Below are 15551 nucleotides of genomic sequence, written 5' to 3' on the forward strand. Positions count from 1 at the left end.
CTTTCGGTGTTTGGTTGTCATGGATCCTGCTGCACAGTTGTCAGAGAGGGACTCGATTGTTTATATTGTTTACATGGACTGCTAAGGACAAATATTGAAACCTTTTTCTTCATAAGACTTGCTCTTATGTACTCACACACAAATCATACCACACGAGGGAAATTACACTTGGCTGGCGGGGCAACAGGCCTCTCAGCCGTAATAAGCGAGCGTTCAGACCAATCTTGGACAAATAAACTGTGTGTTTGACTGGACGTGTCCTTCAAACACTCGGCGAGAGACGTGTGTTCAGCAGAGGACACGGGGCAGGATGTTTAGCTGAAGGTTTGTGGATTGGCCCGCTCTCTGCTCGGCTGCAGATGTGGGCAGAGAGTGCCGTCAACCTCAGGATGGTAATGAGCAGCGTCAGAGCAACGGGTCTGCTGGCCAGGAATTCGCCGCTGGGTGTTTGTGCAGAGAGCAGCGGTGTGGTAACTCTGCGTCTCCCCTGCTGTTCTTATTGCAGTTTGTAAGGTCATCATATTTGCAATGCTCAGGTTTTGCAAGCTATTGTTTGGATATGTGTAATCCTCCAGTAATGCCGTACTTGGACACAAGTTACAGCCTCGGAGATTTGGGCAAAATCCATCATCAAGTTATTATTTAGCTAATACATAATTGTAGGGTTGATCATTACTGTTTCCACACAATGTTAAACATCTTGTTGATGAACTTATCGTTAATGGGTTTAATGACAGAGTGGGAAAAGTAAAATGTACATATATCTACACATATCTAGTCTCATATCACAATGTTGCTATAATATGAACACATAGCTCAGCTCTAGTAACAGAACCTTATTTAGTAACAATTAAGAGATTAGAATTTGAAATGTATTGATCTCATCTAGAATCTCATTGTGCCTTATTTATTCTATGAATTACACATGAATGATTTAATATGTGTGAAGGATTTAATATGATGCACCAAGTGAGTTGATTTTGTTAAGCTTGCATAATGACCATAAAGTTATTGCTCTTGAAACTTGCTGGGGTTCGGTACGGCGTGCCTTCAGAGGAGCATTCGGGCAGGGACATGCTAGTTGTGTACAGTGGCTTTCCCAACACTGGTATGATTAACGCACAATGGCCATCCTTCCTATCAGTCAAAGGATTTTACTCACCATGTTATTAGTTATACAAGACGAGAAGAACCAGCAGTCTTGTGATTAAATATATGTTTAAATAAAAGTGAAACCAAACTAATTTGAAAAGTTAGGGCGAATGGTAATTCGCACTCCCTCATTGCTGTTAAGTCTCTGTTGTCTTTGGGGTTATTTCTGCGGTTTCGGGTGCACTATTATTTGTTTAACCTTCAAATAGTGGATTAGATAATCTAGTTTAACAGTTGGCATCTGGACCATTTCTCTGCTTCTGTTACTTGCTCCATCAGATTTTATTGTAGCAATGTTGCCGTGCCCTCAGATCTCCCAATTACTCTGGTGAGAACATGTCACAACCAATAGAGACGAAGGCGTAACAGCGCCAGACCCAAGTTGTATTAAGGAGGAATTATCCTTCAAAGGAGAACCAGCTTCCCATCATTTAGACGGAGTCTGCTTATTTTAGTCACAAAGGGTTATAAAGTGCACGCTGCTTAACTACTCAGCATGTGAGTCAAAAGCAATAACTTGCATTTAGTGTGTGTGTGTGTGTGTGTGTGTGTGTGTGTGTGTGTGTGTGTGTGTGTGTGTGTGTGTGTGTGTGTGTGTGTGTGTGTGTGTGTGTGTGTGTGTGTGTGTGTGTGTGTGTGTGTGTGTGTGTGTGTGTGTGTGTGTGTGTGTGTGTGTGTGTGTGTGTGTGTGTGTGTGTGTGTGTGTGTGTCACTTGCGGCTGTGAGGAGTGTGGTTTAATTACTGCTGCGTGTTGGGAGTGTTTTATATGGAGAGACAATAAACAAGACGCACCCCTCCCTGCCACACTAAAGCAGCAGCCGAGGAGTGTGTGTGCTTTCATTCAGTCCGAGTCCTGTTTTCAGCGGTTTCCTAGGTGACCGCAGGAGAGACAGCGATGGGGAAAAGGGTTGCACATCACTGGATAAGATGCCAACCTATAGGTCACTGAAAATGAGACTCCAAGGAAAAGTTTACAAAGCAGCTTTTATTTGGGTCACCCGGGGTCAGGACGAGCGAGGGGGCTCCGTGGGGGCTTCTGTTATTGTGTCTCTGTTAATAAAAGTGAAGGGTGTGAGTCGGATCGTCAGCCACACACTTTTATTAAACATCTGCTGCTTTCAAGTGGAGGAAATGTTTTTAAAAAGAGTGGTGGGTGGTTGTAGTGCAGCCTGAGAGAAAGTAGCCCCACAAAGACCACAGCGTTGTTGCTTTCATTGGCACCATCAACCGTTTTTTATTTAGCAATGTATTAAAAGATTTGTTTTTGGATACTTCTAGGATAACAGCAAATCAGATATAACCCATCGTTAAATCTACTTCTCGGGTTTGTTTATTGTCTTAGATGTGTGTGTCCACCAGATTCTCTTTCTGTTGTCTCTCTCTATCTTTGAACTTAAACCTTTCCTGGTGTTGTGGACAAGAACACAACCACACTTCTTCTACACCCCACACAGACAAGTGGTTAACAAACAGTGGATGCTGCTCAGTAATTAGATGCAGAGGTGGCGAGTGATTGTGAAACAAAGCTCCATGTTCCTGTAATTAGTATCTTTGAGTGCCTTGCAGGTATTCTCGGCTGTGGGGAGGATAGTTGTGGGTCTGTCATGATGAAACCTTCTGGAAAATACAATAAGCAGGAAGCCTGACAGGGGGGAGGGAGGGGGGTTATGGAAGGTGAGATGTGCATCCTGTGCAGAGATCCCACAGCTGTGTCTGTGCCCTGTGTCTCCTGTGCGGGAATAATATACAAGATATTTCATTTTATTCATAGAGCGCTTTTCAAGATACTTAAAGACACTTAGCAGAGTAAAAATGTATAAAACAACCCACTTAAAATATATAAAACACAACATTAATTACAGATTAAAAACATGTCTGAAAATTGAGCTTTGATTTGTGATTTGAACAGATTGGGGCGATCACAGGAGGTTGGCGTCTGAGGATCGAAGGGGTTTTTCGTACTGACGCCGTCTTTATCCTTTAACTCTATTTAAAGTCCATTCTTCTTTCTTTAGTGAAGAAAAACCGCCCCATGTCAGAAAACATCCTACTGCCCTTGATGCCATTTAGTTTGTTCACTTTGGGAATGCCAATGAGAGCACATACCTTTAGATCGGACACCTGTCAGCAGACCGCTGTCACACCAACATTCAGACCAGTGCTGTAATTACACAGCGCTGCCTGCTGGGAAGGGGGGGCTGAGACCCCGTCACTGCCGTCAGCATCACTACAGGCTTGTGCTGGACAAACAGAGAGAGTGAGAGAGACGGGGAGAGTGAGTGAGAGGGAAGGTGAGGTAAAGACAGACGGGAGGCGGCAGGAGAGGCGGCAGACCGTCCTCCTTCCTGCACAGATTAGAGGCTGTGTGTGTGAGCACATCTGGAGGGGCTGGAGGAGCTGAAGGACTGATGTGAGAAGCCAAACGGGAGAGGATTAGTGAAGCTACTATTTATGTAGATTTGTGTGTGTGTGTGTGTGTGTGTGTGTGTGTGTGTGTGTGTGTGTGTGTGTGTGTGTGTGTGTGTGTGTGTGTGTGTGTGTGTGTGTGTGTGTGTGTGTGTGTGTGTGTGTGTGTGTGTGTGTGTGTGTGTGTGTGTGTGTGTGTGTGTGTGTGTGTGTGTGTGTGTGTGTGTGTGTGTGTGTGTGTGTGTGTGTGCACCATGCTGAAAAATTGTAGAAATATCTTCACACAAGAAGATATTTCACTTGTGTGACTTCTTTCTCAAGTGAAGGTGCAGCTACTTATTTTATGTATTTCATATACATTTTAAAAGTAACAATTACTTTACAGTAAATGTTACTGTGTATGTTAGTAATGACATTAAAATATCAAATCAGTCAATTAACATTTTAAAAGTGTAACACAGTTTATAATACATATTGTATCAGCTTGGTTGAGGTAGTTTAACTTACTATCTGTAAAGAGCACAAAATAAACATTTAAATCTAGCCATTTTATTCTTCCTCTTTATGTGAACTACTCTAAACACTTAAAGGGACTAAAACACAATTACTGAACGTACAAGTACATAAATCATCTCCTCGGGTACATTAACCAGGCTAAATCTAATTAATTATTTCCATCCTTGGTAGTGACTGATGGAGGTCTAGCTCTGTGGGGTGGTGTGGCGAGTGTGTGCTGCCCCACGCTAAGTGTCTGTGCTGACTGATGAGGTGAGGTGTGTGTGTGCACGAGGTGAGAGTCTCCCTGACCCTGACGCTCTCACCTCAGGGTCCCGCGGGCTGAAGCTATGTTTTATTTGCAGCAGGTCTCTGCAACACCTCACCTAGACTTGTAAACCAGAGCAGATGTAGACCGGCTTCCTCGATGCACTTGTTTTCAACTGCAACGCGGTCCGTAGGTAAGGACTCAGTCTCGCTCAGCCTACCTTACTCTGGGATCAATTATGTGACCAATTGTTAAGGCATGCAGCGTTTCCTTCTCACCTGTAATTACAGTTGAACCTGTCCAGTGTGTGGGCTGCTCCACTCTCAGGCTGAAAAGGAAGGAAATGATGAAGTGTGTCCCACCCTCTGAGTCAATCACCCAATAAAGAAAGCTGAGACCCTGGGAAAGCACAGTAAACTCTGGGGTTCAGATGCAGGTCTGCACTGTGCAGAGCCCCGTCAGCTGTTTGGGAGGTGGAGGTTGCACATGGTCTGCTTTAAATATATATGTAATAGAATACCAACTGAGCTTAAAATTAATCCACCAGCATTTTAAGTAAGCAATCAGTATAGAATATCCAAATTATTTCAACTTAAAGCAGTTTTACTCGCTCAGCCCATCTGCGTATACATAGAACTGATCTGATAATAGTGCTCTGTTTCCAAAACGTAAACATCTATGTACATAACTAACTGTACGGAAATCCCTGAGAGCATGTTTCACAGTACAGGGCTGTGTCTATCCGCAGCATGCATGAATTGAGCTGATAGTTAACATACGGTATATAATGAGGAAAAGACATAGATACAGCCACATCGTGAAATACCTGTCCTGAAGACCCAGAGAACTGATAATTGAAGGATTATCACATTGTTGTTTCGACATCTGGATCCCACATCATGTAGAACGTGTTCATGCCTATCATTTTTAGTTACATTAAACAACATAGAGCCTGTGGCTGAAGTTTGTCTTTGCATATCTACACTCGCTGTTCATATGACAATAAAGCCCTTTGAACCATTGATCAACTATCTTCAGGAGTCATGTATGATTACTCATGAAGTTCGTTTTTGGAAAAGGACTTTAAGAGAAAAAAAGACGAAGAGAGAAAATGAAACGACACCCAGATCAAATCATCTCAATCTGTTTATTTTGCATTGAGAAATAGGCTAAAGAAACGGCTGGCTTAGCAAACATATGTTCTGAGGGACTACATTGCTTAGCTTGGCTTCAGCTCGAGGTGTGTGTGTGTGTGTGTGTGTGTGTGTGTGTGTGTGTGTGTGTGTGTGTGTGTGTGTGTGTGTGTGTGTGTGTGTGTGTGTGTGTGTGTGTGTGTGTGTGTGTGTGTGTGTGTGTGTGTGTGTGTGTGTGTGTGTGTGTGTGTGTGTGTGTGTGTGTGTGTGTGTGTGTGTGTGTGTGCGCGCGCGTGTGTGCGCGCTAGGCAGTGCAGAGACAGAGATAAACGCCTCCCCTGGTTGGCTGTCAGCACCCGGACACTAATGATGCTGCAGTGCTGAGCTCAGCTAATTGACCCGACAGAGATGGATCAGGACCTTGCACTCTGCTGTGTGTGTGTGTGTGTGTGTGTGTGTGTGTGTGTGTGTGTGTGTGTGTGTGTGTGTGTGTGTGTGTGTGTGTGTGTGTGTGTGTGTGTGTGTGTGTGTGTGTGTGTGTGTGTGTGTGTGTGTGTGTGTGTGTGTGTGTGTGTGTGTGTGTGTGTGTGTGTGTGTGTGTGTGTTTTAATGTGTGTGTTGCCAGGCCCTCTGCACTGTATCTCAGAGCATATGGAACGACAACAGAAGTCTGACTTTCAGATGCATGTCGCTCCTTGAGGACTGTCTGAGTGCAAGCTGCTGAACCTCTCTGCAGTCGACCAGATACATGGTGGTGAGCTTCGAGGAGATGTGTGTTAAAGGGCTCCAGTTGGTAGAGGTTTATATTCACTGGGAGAGTATTACTGAAGAAATAATTAACCCATAATACAGTTGTGTGTTTGTGTGTGATTGTCATGTGCACTGTCACACACAGACACAAACACAGACACACACACACACACACACACACACACACACACACACACACACACACAGACACCTCAGTTTGTAGTTGGTTTTAAAGGGCCAATAATACAAGTTTTGAAATAAAACTCCCGTAATGATAATATAATGGTATAATAGTAAGAGCTTGTCGTTAATGAAAATGTAGCTGTCCCAGTTTACACTTAACGGGTATAAGTGTGTCAAACAACGTTTATTACCGAGGCGAGCAACCACTCACACTCTTTCTGTCTGCACTGTCGCCATGTCTCACTTTTTGTAATACTTTGTGTTATTTGAAGTTTTATCCTGTATGCGAAGGAAATATAATATAATCACAAGTTAAAGACAATTAAGACACATTTAACACCTCATGTGAGCGGCAGTTTTTCTCAGCTGGATCTGAACGGTGTTGTGTGATTCAACATATAGCAGACTGCGAGCGGAGCATTGATGTGACTCGATATATATAAACAATACAAGAGTTAAGCTAGTTTACTGACCCTCGGTGTTCAGAGAGAAACTCCTGTCGGGGTAGGAGCTCCCCTTAACCTTGTGTGGCTTCAGAGCTCCACCATAGACTTTAATTTAGATTCAGTCACAAAAAGGGTTTCTGCTTCATCTAAGCTGCCTTTTCCAAGCTTATCTGCCACTGCCAGAGTCCTGAGTCCTGCTGCTGCAGCAAAATACCTCAATACACAATATGCTGTGGATATAATTATGTTCTTATAACGACATGAACAGTCCTAGCATGAACGCCTGAATACACACACTCATTATAACATTTGAAAAGATAACCTTCTGCACTTCACATTCTTTCGTATCTTCTTCATTTTGCTTATGAGAATATGGCACCAACAGGGGCAGAGATTAGTTATAGTGTTTGAAAACAAATCATGAAACTGTGTGTGTGTGTGTGTGTGTGTGTGTGTGTGTGTGTGTGTGTGTGTGTGTGTGTGTGTGTGTGTGTGTGTGTGTGTGTGTGTGTGTGTGTGTGTGTGTGTGTGTGTGTGTGTGTGTGTGTGTGTGTGTGTGTGTGTGTGTGTGTGTGTGTGTGTGTGTGTGTGTGTGTGTGTGTGTGTGTGTGTGTGTGAGAGAGAGCGAGAGAGAGAGAGAGAGAGACAGAGCTGATGTCAGGACGGCCTCTGGCCCACTGAACTCTCTGCGGGGTTTTTCTCCAGTGAAGAGCTCAGTTATTAGGGCCCAGTGCAACATGGGGGCAAAAGGTCAGATACGTTCACACATTTCTACGACCACCCCCCTCTGGGGCAATTAGCCCACTGAGAACAAAGAGAGGATACAATGACCCGCGTCTATCAGGGGACATTCATTAACTGTGATGATGTTATTGTTGGCCAAGAGAGGGATGGATACCACTCGAGGCATCCGATGCATCCTCTTTCTACAGGCCCTAAATACACACACACACACACACACACACACACACACACACACACACACACACACACACACACACAGTGTCATTAGCTGTCACTCAGGAGATACTGAAGAAGAGAGGGTTCCTGCAGGACTTGAACTTTTTTGTGTCAAACCAGAAGGTGTGTGTGTGTGTGTGTGTGTGTGTGTGTGTGTGTGTGTGTGTGTGTGTGTGTGTGTGTGTGTGTGTGTGTGTGTGTGTGTGTGTGTGTGTGTGTGTGTGTGTGTGTGTGTGTGTGTGTGTGTGTGTGTGTGTGTGTGTGTGTGTGTGTGTGTGTGTGTGTGTGGCTTTAGTGTGGGTGAGGGGATCTTGTCGCTTGAATGTTCTTTACTCTCGAGGGGGAGAGCTAGACTTCCTGAGCCCCCTTTGTAATTGAATGCAGCTATCTATATGAGCTCCAGCATGTACACACACACACACACACACACACACACACACACCCTCCCTCTCTGTGTCCCTGCAGTATTCCCCATGTGGACTAAAGTGTGCTGTAGATGATCTTAAAGCATATCAAAGTGTGTGTTCTCAACGTCCACTGCTATCAAAATGTGGGAGAGTTTTCTCAAATCTCCAGCGGATGCCATGACATCTCAGTCTCAGGTCCTGCATGCTTTAAATCCATCTACACTTATAATCCTCTGAGAAATATCCAGGAACCCCAAACAGTGAAATCATGAGCAGAGGTTGAGGGGGGGAGTTATTGAAGGGGTCTCAATTTACCCTAAACCATGTGTTCTCTGTACTTTTCATACTCCTCCCTTGCCCTCTCTCTCCCCCCTCTTTCGGTAATCACTCCCCCCGTTATGCTCTCCGGTCTTAAGTTCCCAAACGTTTATTTTTCTTCGTGACAATAAGCTCTCCATTTGCCTTTCCTGGGTCTGCCGTGGATACAGATTGGATCATGATATTTATTTGTTTATTTATAGAAGGACCATGCATGCAAAAACATTAATCTCAGCAAAGAGAAGAGATGCAATATGCCAGATCATAGCTAATAGCTCATTTCCATCTGTGGTCCTCTGATGTTGTGAGGCTGTCTAGGAAGACTAATGTTCTCCGGCTCGGTGCTAGCAGGTGCTATTTCATGGCTTCTTTTAGTACGACACTTGGCGTTGACCGCGGCCACTGAATGGCAAAGACGTGCTTCCTGGTGGCTAATGAGGTGCTGAACCCAGCCTCTTGTTTGTATCAGAAGCACCTGGGCCGACCAGAGCCAGACCAGGCCAGACAAAGAAGTCCGTCTAGCTTTTCCACAAAGGTCTGCCCATTCAAAACATCCAGAACCCACCCAGGGACACAAACTCCCACACTTCATAAAATGAAGGCAAGACAGAATGCGAGCGGAAACTGCCCATTCTCTCAGCACAAGGCAACGATTGTTTGTCTTTACACTCCCTCTCTCACGGGCTTTGTGATTGTATACTCCAGAAAGAAACAAGGCCACTTGGCAATGATGCAACACACACCGTTTGTCTCTTGGAAATGTATCAGGCAGAACTGTCTTCGTGGATTTCCATTTTGATCTTTTCTTTATTATTTACTCGGTAGTATTGTCAGCCAACAGTAAGAGGCTCACATGAAGGATATACACCTACACACAGAAACTACAAAGAGTTGGTTTCTGGTATCTTCCACTCTGAAACATCTTCATAAAACCCACAGCACAGTATCTTTGGAGTGTTTGCTGTGTTGCGTTGTGTGTTAAATGAACTGCGCCTACATTGTACCTGAACGAACAAATTGCTTTACAATCAGCAGTTGCCATATGCTTGAAAGTATCAACCCACGATCTAAAGATATTGCTTTTGATAAATCACTATAATTTGCCATAGAGGTGACACGTTTCTCTATCTTTATCTTCTGTTACAGATGCAGGGAGCCAGCTTGTAGCACAAGAGGCGGTGAGGAAACCTTCAACGCTCCGCCGCCCGCCTGCACGCACAGGAGAGCCCATCTCTAGTAAGACCTGTGGACACGTTAATGCTGTGACTTAACAACACAACAGCAAAGGTGCACTACGTGTTTACATGTCTGAATGTAAAGAAAACATTTCATTTGTTTTTTAGGTTGCCTGAACTGCAGCCGAATCACAGCTCTGACTGACCGGCTGAGCTCTCTGGAGGCCAAGGTTTGGACTCTTTCAGCCACAGGCCCCACATCTCTGAGATATGAAACATTTAACACGAACATTGTTTAATTGCCACACACTTGTTTTATGTCTTGCTTCACCAGGTCCAATTACTCACTGTCCCGGCCGCCGTATCACAGCGCCCCCCTCAGGTTAAAGGAGGAACTGCACCAGAGGCCTCATTACTGATTGGTGCTGTGCAGGCTCAGGGAGCTCCTGGTGAGCAGGGACCTGCAGGTATGGATATCACGCTGCCATGCATTCATATGTTTCAAGGTAAAACGTTTTGTGCTTGGATAATTGAGTCAGAAATCCCTCCATGCAGCTTTTTCTCAGTGAGCAGCAACTCTTTGTCTGTGCTCTACCTGCTCCATCTGCTCATATCCTATTTCCTCTACCGTATACATGCTCATTTCCTCTAGCAAAAAAAAGTTGACTGTGCTGCTCACTTTCAGCGCTCTGTGGCTGTGTGAGACACTTGAAGCAGGAAAGTCTCTCTCTCTCTCTCTCTCTCTCTCTCTCTCTCTCTCTCTCTCTCTCTCTCTCTCTCTCTCTCTCTCTCTCTCTCTCTCCTCTCCTGGAGTCCAGCCCAGCACTGCAAGAGTTCACTAACCCTGCTGCACTGTCACAACACGTTAAGGAGAGAGTATTCATTTCCATTACTTGTGTTTATCCAACAGTCTTACTCAGTTATTATAGCCACCCCATGAAGATATTTTACAAGATTATACAATCTTTAAAGGTGGGGTAGGTACGTTTCAGAAATGGAATGCTCTTAACATCCCGATAGCAATGAATATCTGAAGTGCTTTGACAAAAAATCCATACATTTCATCTGTAGAAGGCCTACCTGCCTGTCAGCCTTCCATCGGGGCACACACTTATCTCGTGCCCTCATTGGTCATGTGCGCGTTCGTGTGTGTTGGGGGAGGGGCTTTATAAGGAAGTGGCAGATTTTCTCCGGTTGTGTATTTTCAGATTCTAGCGATCTCGAGCCGGTTTCTCAAATTTACCTACCCCACCTTTAAAGTGTCTCTGATGTGTTCATTTGTAGATAAAATAGTCCATCTCTGTGGAAAATAAGTGCAGTCTATGGCTTTGTATAAAATCAAACCAGCTATCACTTATTCAATTCTTTCAATAGAATACACAAGCCTTATTTTTAGACCTTGTCAAAACCTAGCGCCTCCATTACCCACAATGCAACTCGACCACAGACTAGCGGCGTACGAGGTCAGGTAAAGTGCCTTCTCTCTAACTCCTCACCTCCAGAGTTTCATTGTAATTATTTTAGAAGCAACCCACACTGAGTCAAGTGACGTCTCTTAAAGGTATTATTTCAGAGACGTTTAATTCATAATTTCTTTAACAAAGGCCATAATTCAACCAGCCATCATTGTTAGAAATCCATTAGCTGAGTCAAAATGAATGGATAATACCTTTTAGATTATACAAACAATCGTTGCTTTTCTTCAATGAGTGAAAATGTTAAGTTGAGATGAGTTGCTTTAACAGAAATATAAGCCCCATGGATGACATGAACACAGAATTCAAAGTCTTTTCTCGAATTCTGGAGAGTTTTACCTAATCCCCCAGTGGATTTACACCAAGACCCTCCAGGTGGTTGAAGCCCAGACTTTTTCCACAGAGCTGCACCTCTTAATTAAATCACCTCTCTGTTTTCCTTGCAGGTCCTCAGGGTGAAAAGGGGAGAGATGGGCTTTCTGGCAGAGAAGGTACATTGTAACTGTAGTTGACTTATAGTGCATGTAAAACCTTTTAAGATGTATACCAGTTAAGGCTTCATGATTACTCATGACTGTTTTCTTCCTCTCAGGGAAGCCAGGGTCTCGAGGGCTGCCAGGTCCCAGTGGGCCTCGGGGGGAGGCCGGGGGGAGGGGCCCATCTGGAGCCCCTGGATTCAAGGGATCCTCAGGACCTGCAGGTACTAGAGCCCCCCGCTAGCAGACAGTCAAGAGCAGAAAGGAACAAATGAACCTGTTTTGTAGTAGTTGTTGACACAGTGTGTCAATGAGCTTCTTGTAAATATGTGTGTCTTTGAGAAAACGGTGCAAGATAGTTGTATACCTGCCCATTTAAACTATTGTCCGTATAACAAGACATTTGAATGAGTCACTGTTGACCAAAGACCGCTTGAAACAAGAGCGGAAGAATCAGAGCAAGGTCTCCAACAAAAGCCTGCCCGTGGTGTCCTGCTGCAGAGTATTTGTCTTTCTTTTAAATCTCTCGGTCGACCCACAAACCCTCCAGTGGTGAATGTCCGTCTGATGGTTACATGCTGGAATTTGGGTCTTTTGTTCTTTGGCTTTGTTTAAATGTTTCTAAAAATGCTATTTTCTGTGGTTAGCAGAAGCCTTTATTTATAGATACAATTCCCAACACGGGTGCTGCTTACCAACCAGCATCATAAACCTGCTCCGTGTATTTAGAGCTCCCTAGTTTTTGACAAACAATAAATGACCTGTTGGGCTTAATGTTAATCCACAGGCAGCTGGGAATTGAATGAGGGTCAAATAAATAACAGAATACATTTATCACAACATCTGCTCTTGCTATAGGCTCTTTTCTCTCTGCGCTGGATCGTGAAGGGAGTGCCTCTCCTCTCGAGCTAACATATGACCCCTCCTCTGTGCCTGCTGCTGGGTAAAGATGAGATGTAGAAGTTAAAATACAAACCCACTCTCCGAGAAGCACCATGTGACTTCAATCTGAAATGAACCTGAGATATATACACAAATCCCAGGTCTTTATGATTTCCATATGGCTGTGGTGTTATTGTTTTTTCTATCTCCATTACTTCATAAGTACCCAAACCAGAGCTATGTCTTGCATCTGAAGCTCTGTTTTTCTTTATTGAACTGTTTTTTTTCACTTTAAAGAGAAAGATAAGCACACGACTGGAATGGGTCCAATGTCATGGAAAATGTAAACCAAAATGCATTTGAGCCGGAGGTTACTGAAGTGCTGGGAAGAGAGTGAACTTTGTAGAAGTGATATTGTACGTTATGATGAATCACGTTGTTTTTACAAATGTTGTCCCATGTTTTGACAGGGATTCATTATGTTGCAGTAAAAAATGCTAACTGTTTCCCACAACATGTCACATAGACTCTAAAGGGCTGCTTTGAATCGCCGTGTAACCGCTGCGCCGCAGATTGTAGCTTACAGTCAGCGCGATGCAGCCAAAACACAGACGGTCGTGCGGCAGTGTTTACCGAGGCTAAGTGGAAACGGCCCGCAGAGGTGTCGAATCAGAGCTGTAATAACATCATCTTTCAAAGCAGTAATTAGTGCACTGTCATTGTCAGTTGCATCGGTACATAAACAGAGCGGTGATGAGTCTGGGTCTTTCGGAGGGCAAGAGGTGGTGTTTAGGGGCAGCATGACCTCAGGAGAGTCCGAACTATGAGGTCAGATGTAGCTATGGTGATTTTTTCCCCACCTTATAAAGATGGCTTGGAGGAAGGACTATTTAACTGGCACATGTACCAGCTACAGGTTTTTACTCACACACACATTTAAAAAAAACTTGCGGTGTGTAAGCAGGGAGCATTTAGCTTACAATAAACCAGTGCCAGTAACACTCTGCAGTTTATTGGTGTTTATTTGAGTTTAACGCAGGTCACAAAGTCAGGTCCAAGCCCCTGACTATTAAAGACCCTGCTTCGCTTAAAGACAGAAGAACAAAGTTGGCCAGCTCATACACTTCTCTGTCCAGCTGCTTATTGTATTCCCCTGAACACACACGCACACACACACACACACACACACACACACACACACACACACACACACCCACACACACACGATTATAGAGTATCATTGGCACTTAATCTAATCTATTTCCTCTCTGGTCTATGTTATAGTCTATCCTTCTATCATCACATCAACCAAAGTCGTTTATCATTATCCTGTTGTGCTGTGCCTCTCTAAGCGAAACGTAATGATCTAACGTAGCTAGAGCCCAGTATCTCGGTCACCACAGTGATGTTTCTGTCATTTCTTCTCTCAGGGCCCCGTGGACCATCAGGACCCTCAGGAGAGAGGGGTCTATCCGGCCCACCAGGCCCTCCTGGCCCTCCAGCTCCGGCCAGTGCCAACATCCCAGAACCAGACCAGAGTAAGACGAACACACTCCACACATTCACTATGACGCCAATTCCACAGCAAATAGATAAAAGCACTCTTGTATATATTTGTGATAAATACGGGTCTTTAAATAGTACTCCATCCACACGCCATTGCCTTTGGTGATGGACAGTTAAACAAAAGTTGAAATTGATTCAGTAGCAGCAGACTTTACGCACACATTGTTCTTTTTTGTCAAAACCTGACGCCAACATTTGTCAAAAGGTGCTGCCTACATTACCCACAATGCAACTCTACAACCAAGCATTTGTGAAATGTCTTGGGGAAATGTATCAGAGCCCCAAAAGGTTTTATTTAAACAGTAGTACTATACGAGACATGTCAAACTTGGATGTGTACAAACAGGGCACTTTCCCTTTAATTTTTAAAATTAAGTTTGCCTTGAAACCAGTATAATTGCATATAGACTATAGATAGACTAATTAAATCAAAGCCTTTGTGTTCAGGCTGGATGATATAGGTTTTTCAGACTTTTAGCTGCGAACTGCTGGTATTAATGTTCTCTCCTGCTGCATAAAAGCTCTCATACATTTCAGGCCTGCTGATTACCAAAAGAAACAATGAAAATGAGAAACAGACAGGCTGGTGGTAAATCCTACAACCCCTCATTGTCAACCAGCCAAGTAGTAGAGAATCAGAGAGTATTAAATGGAGGCAGAGGCAGGCTGAGATGGACTCAGACTTCACATGCTGGGATGAGAACCTGTCCGTCTCTGATGTCACTCAACAGCTTCCAGATGTAGGCCGCTCAGACAGCTGAGGCCAGGGGGTGAGCGACAGATGGGGGTCTGCGTCGGCTCTTTCAAGGTCAACCCAAAGGTGGGCTTTATTTGTGGATTCAGTGGCCAAACAAAGTATGCAGTCCACAGATTAGTAAACTCTGGGTTCCTGTGTTGAGAAGCTGTGGGTACGCTGAGGTTGGCACGATGATTTCAGAGCCATTTCTGTCACATCAAAGTAACAGTCGGGGACGTGCTGAGCTTCCTTCAGAAAACACTGGTTTATTTGGCTCGTAGGCCTGCATCAGGAGGTTGGAATTCCCTTCTGCTGAACGGGAGAGGGTTCCCAACCCAGCAGCCACGTTAAGTAGGGAGGAGGAGCATTGTTGTCTCATTTCAGTCTTTGTAAAAGTGTTCACACACACTGGGAGCTGCTGCAACAGACTGCCATACACGATATATCTCAAGCTGCTGTACACACTTTTTTAATGTATAAAGTACACTATGTTTGTATGTTTAGCAGATTGGTATATTGGAGAGTATTTGAATGTATTCTGTATATTTTACAGTGTTTAGATACTCCTCTGAATATATGTCTATCTATCTATTTATCTATCTATCTCTCTATCTATCTATATATCTATATATCTATCCATCTCTATCCATAGGTTAAGCCACAGATCTCAGTGCATTCTTTAAAGGAAATCAAGAGAGTGTGTAGAAGGAGACAAAGAAAGG

The 15551-nt window shown here is 44.1% G+C and overlaps 1 protein-coding gene across 3 annotated transcripts in view; it reads left to right on the plus strand.

Annotated features, from left to right (window-relative positions):
• The window catches only part of emid1 (EMI domain containing 1), a 57114-nt gene that overhangs the window by 33565 nt on the left and 7998 nt on the right, over positions 1-15551 (plus strand). For all 3 annotated transcript variants that reach the window (XM_034090243.2, XM_034090242.2, XM_034090244.2), the window contains 6 exons: positions 9666-9755; positions 9863-9924; positions 10029-10161; positions 11616-11660; positions 11762-11869; positions 13958-14065. In XM_034090243.2, coding sequence (XP_033946134.1) covers positions 9666-9755; positions 9863-9924; positions 10029-10161; positions 11616-11660; positions 11762-11869; positions 13958-14065 — 546 coding nt within the window. The remainder of the gene's footprint in view (positions 1-9665; positions 9756-9862; positions 9925-10028; positions 10162-11615; positions 11661-11761; positions 11870-13957; positions 14066-15551) is intronic.

The sequence above is a fragment of the Pseudochaenichthys georgianus genome, chromosome 9 (assembly GCF_902827115.2).
Source record: "Pseudochaenichthys georgianus chromosome 9, fPseGeo1.2, whole genome shotgun sequence".
Lineage (NCBI taxonomy): Eukaryota > Metazoa > Chordata > Actinopteri > Perciformes > Channichthyidae > Pseudochaenichthys > Pseudochaenichthys georgianus.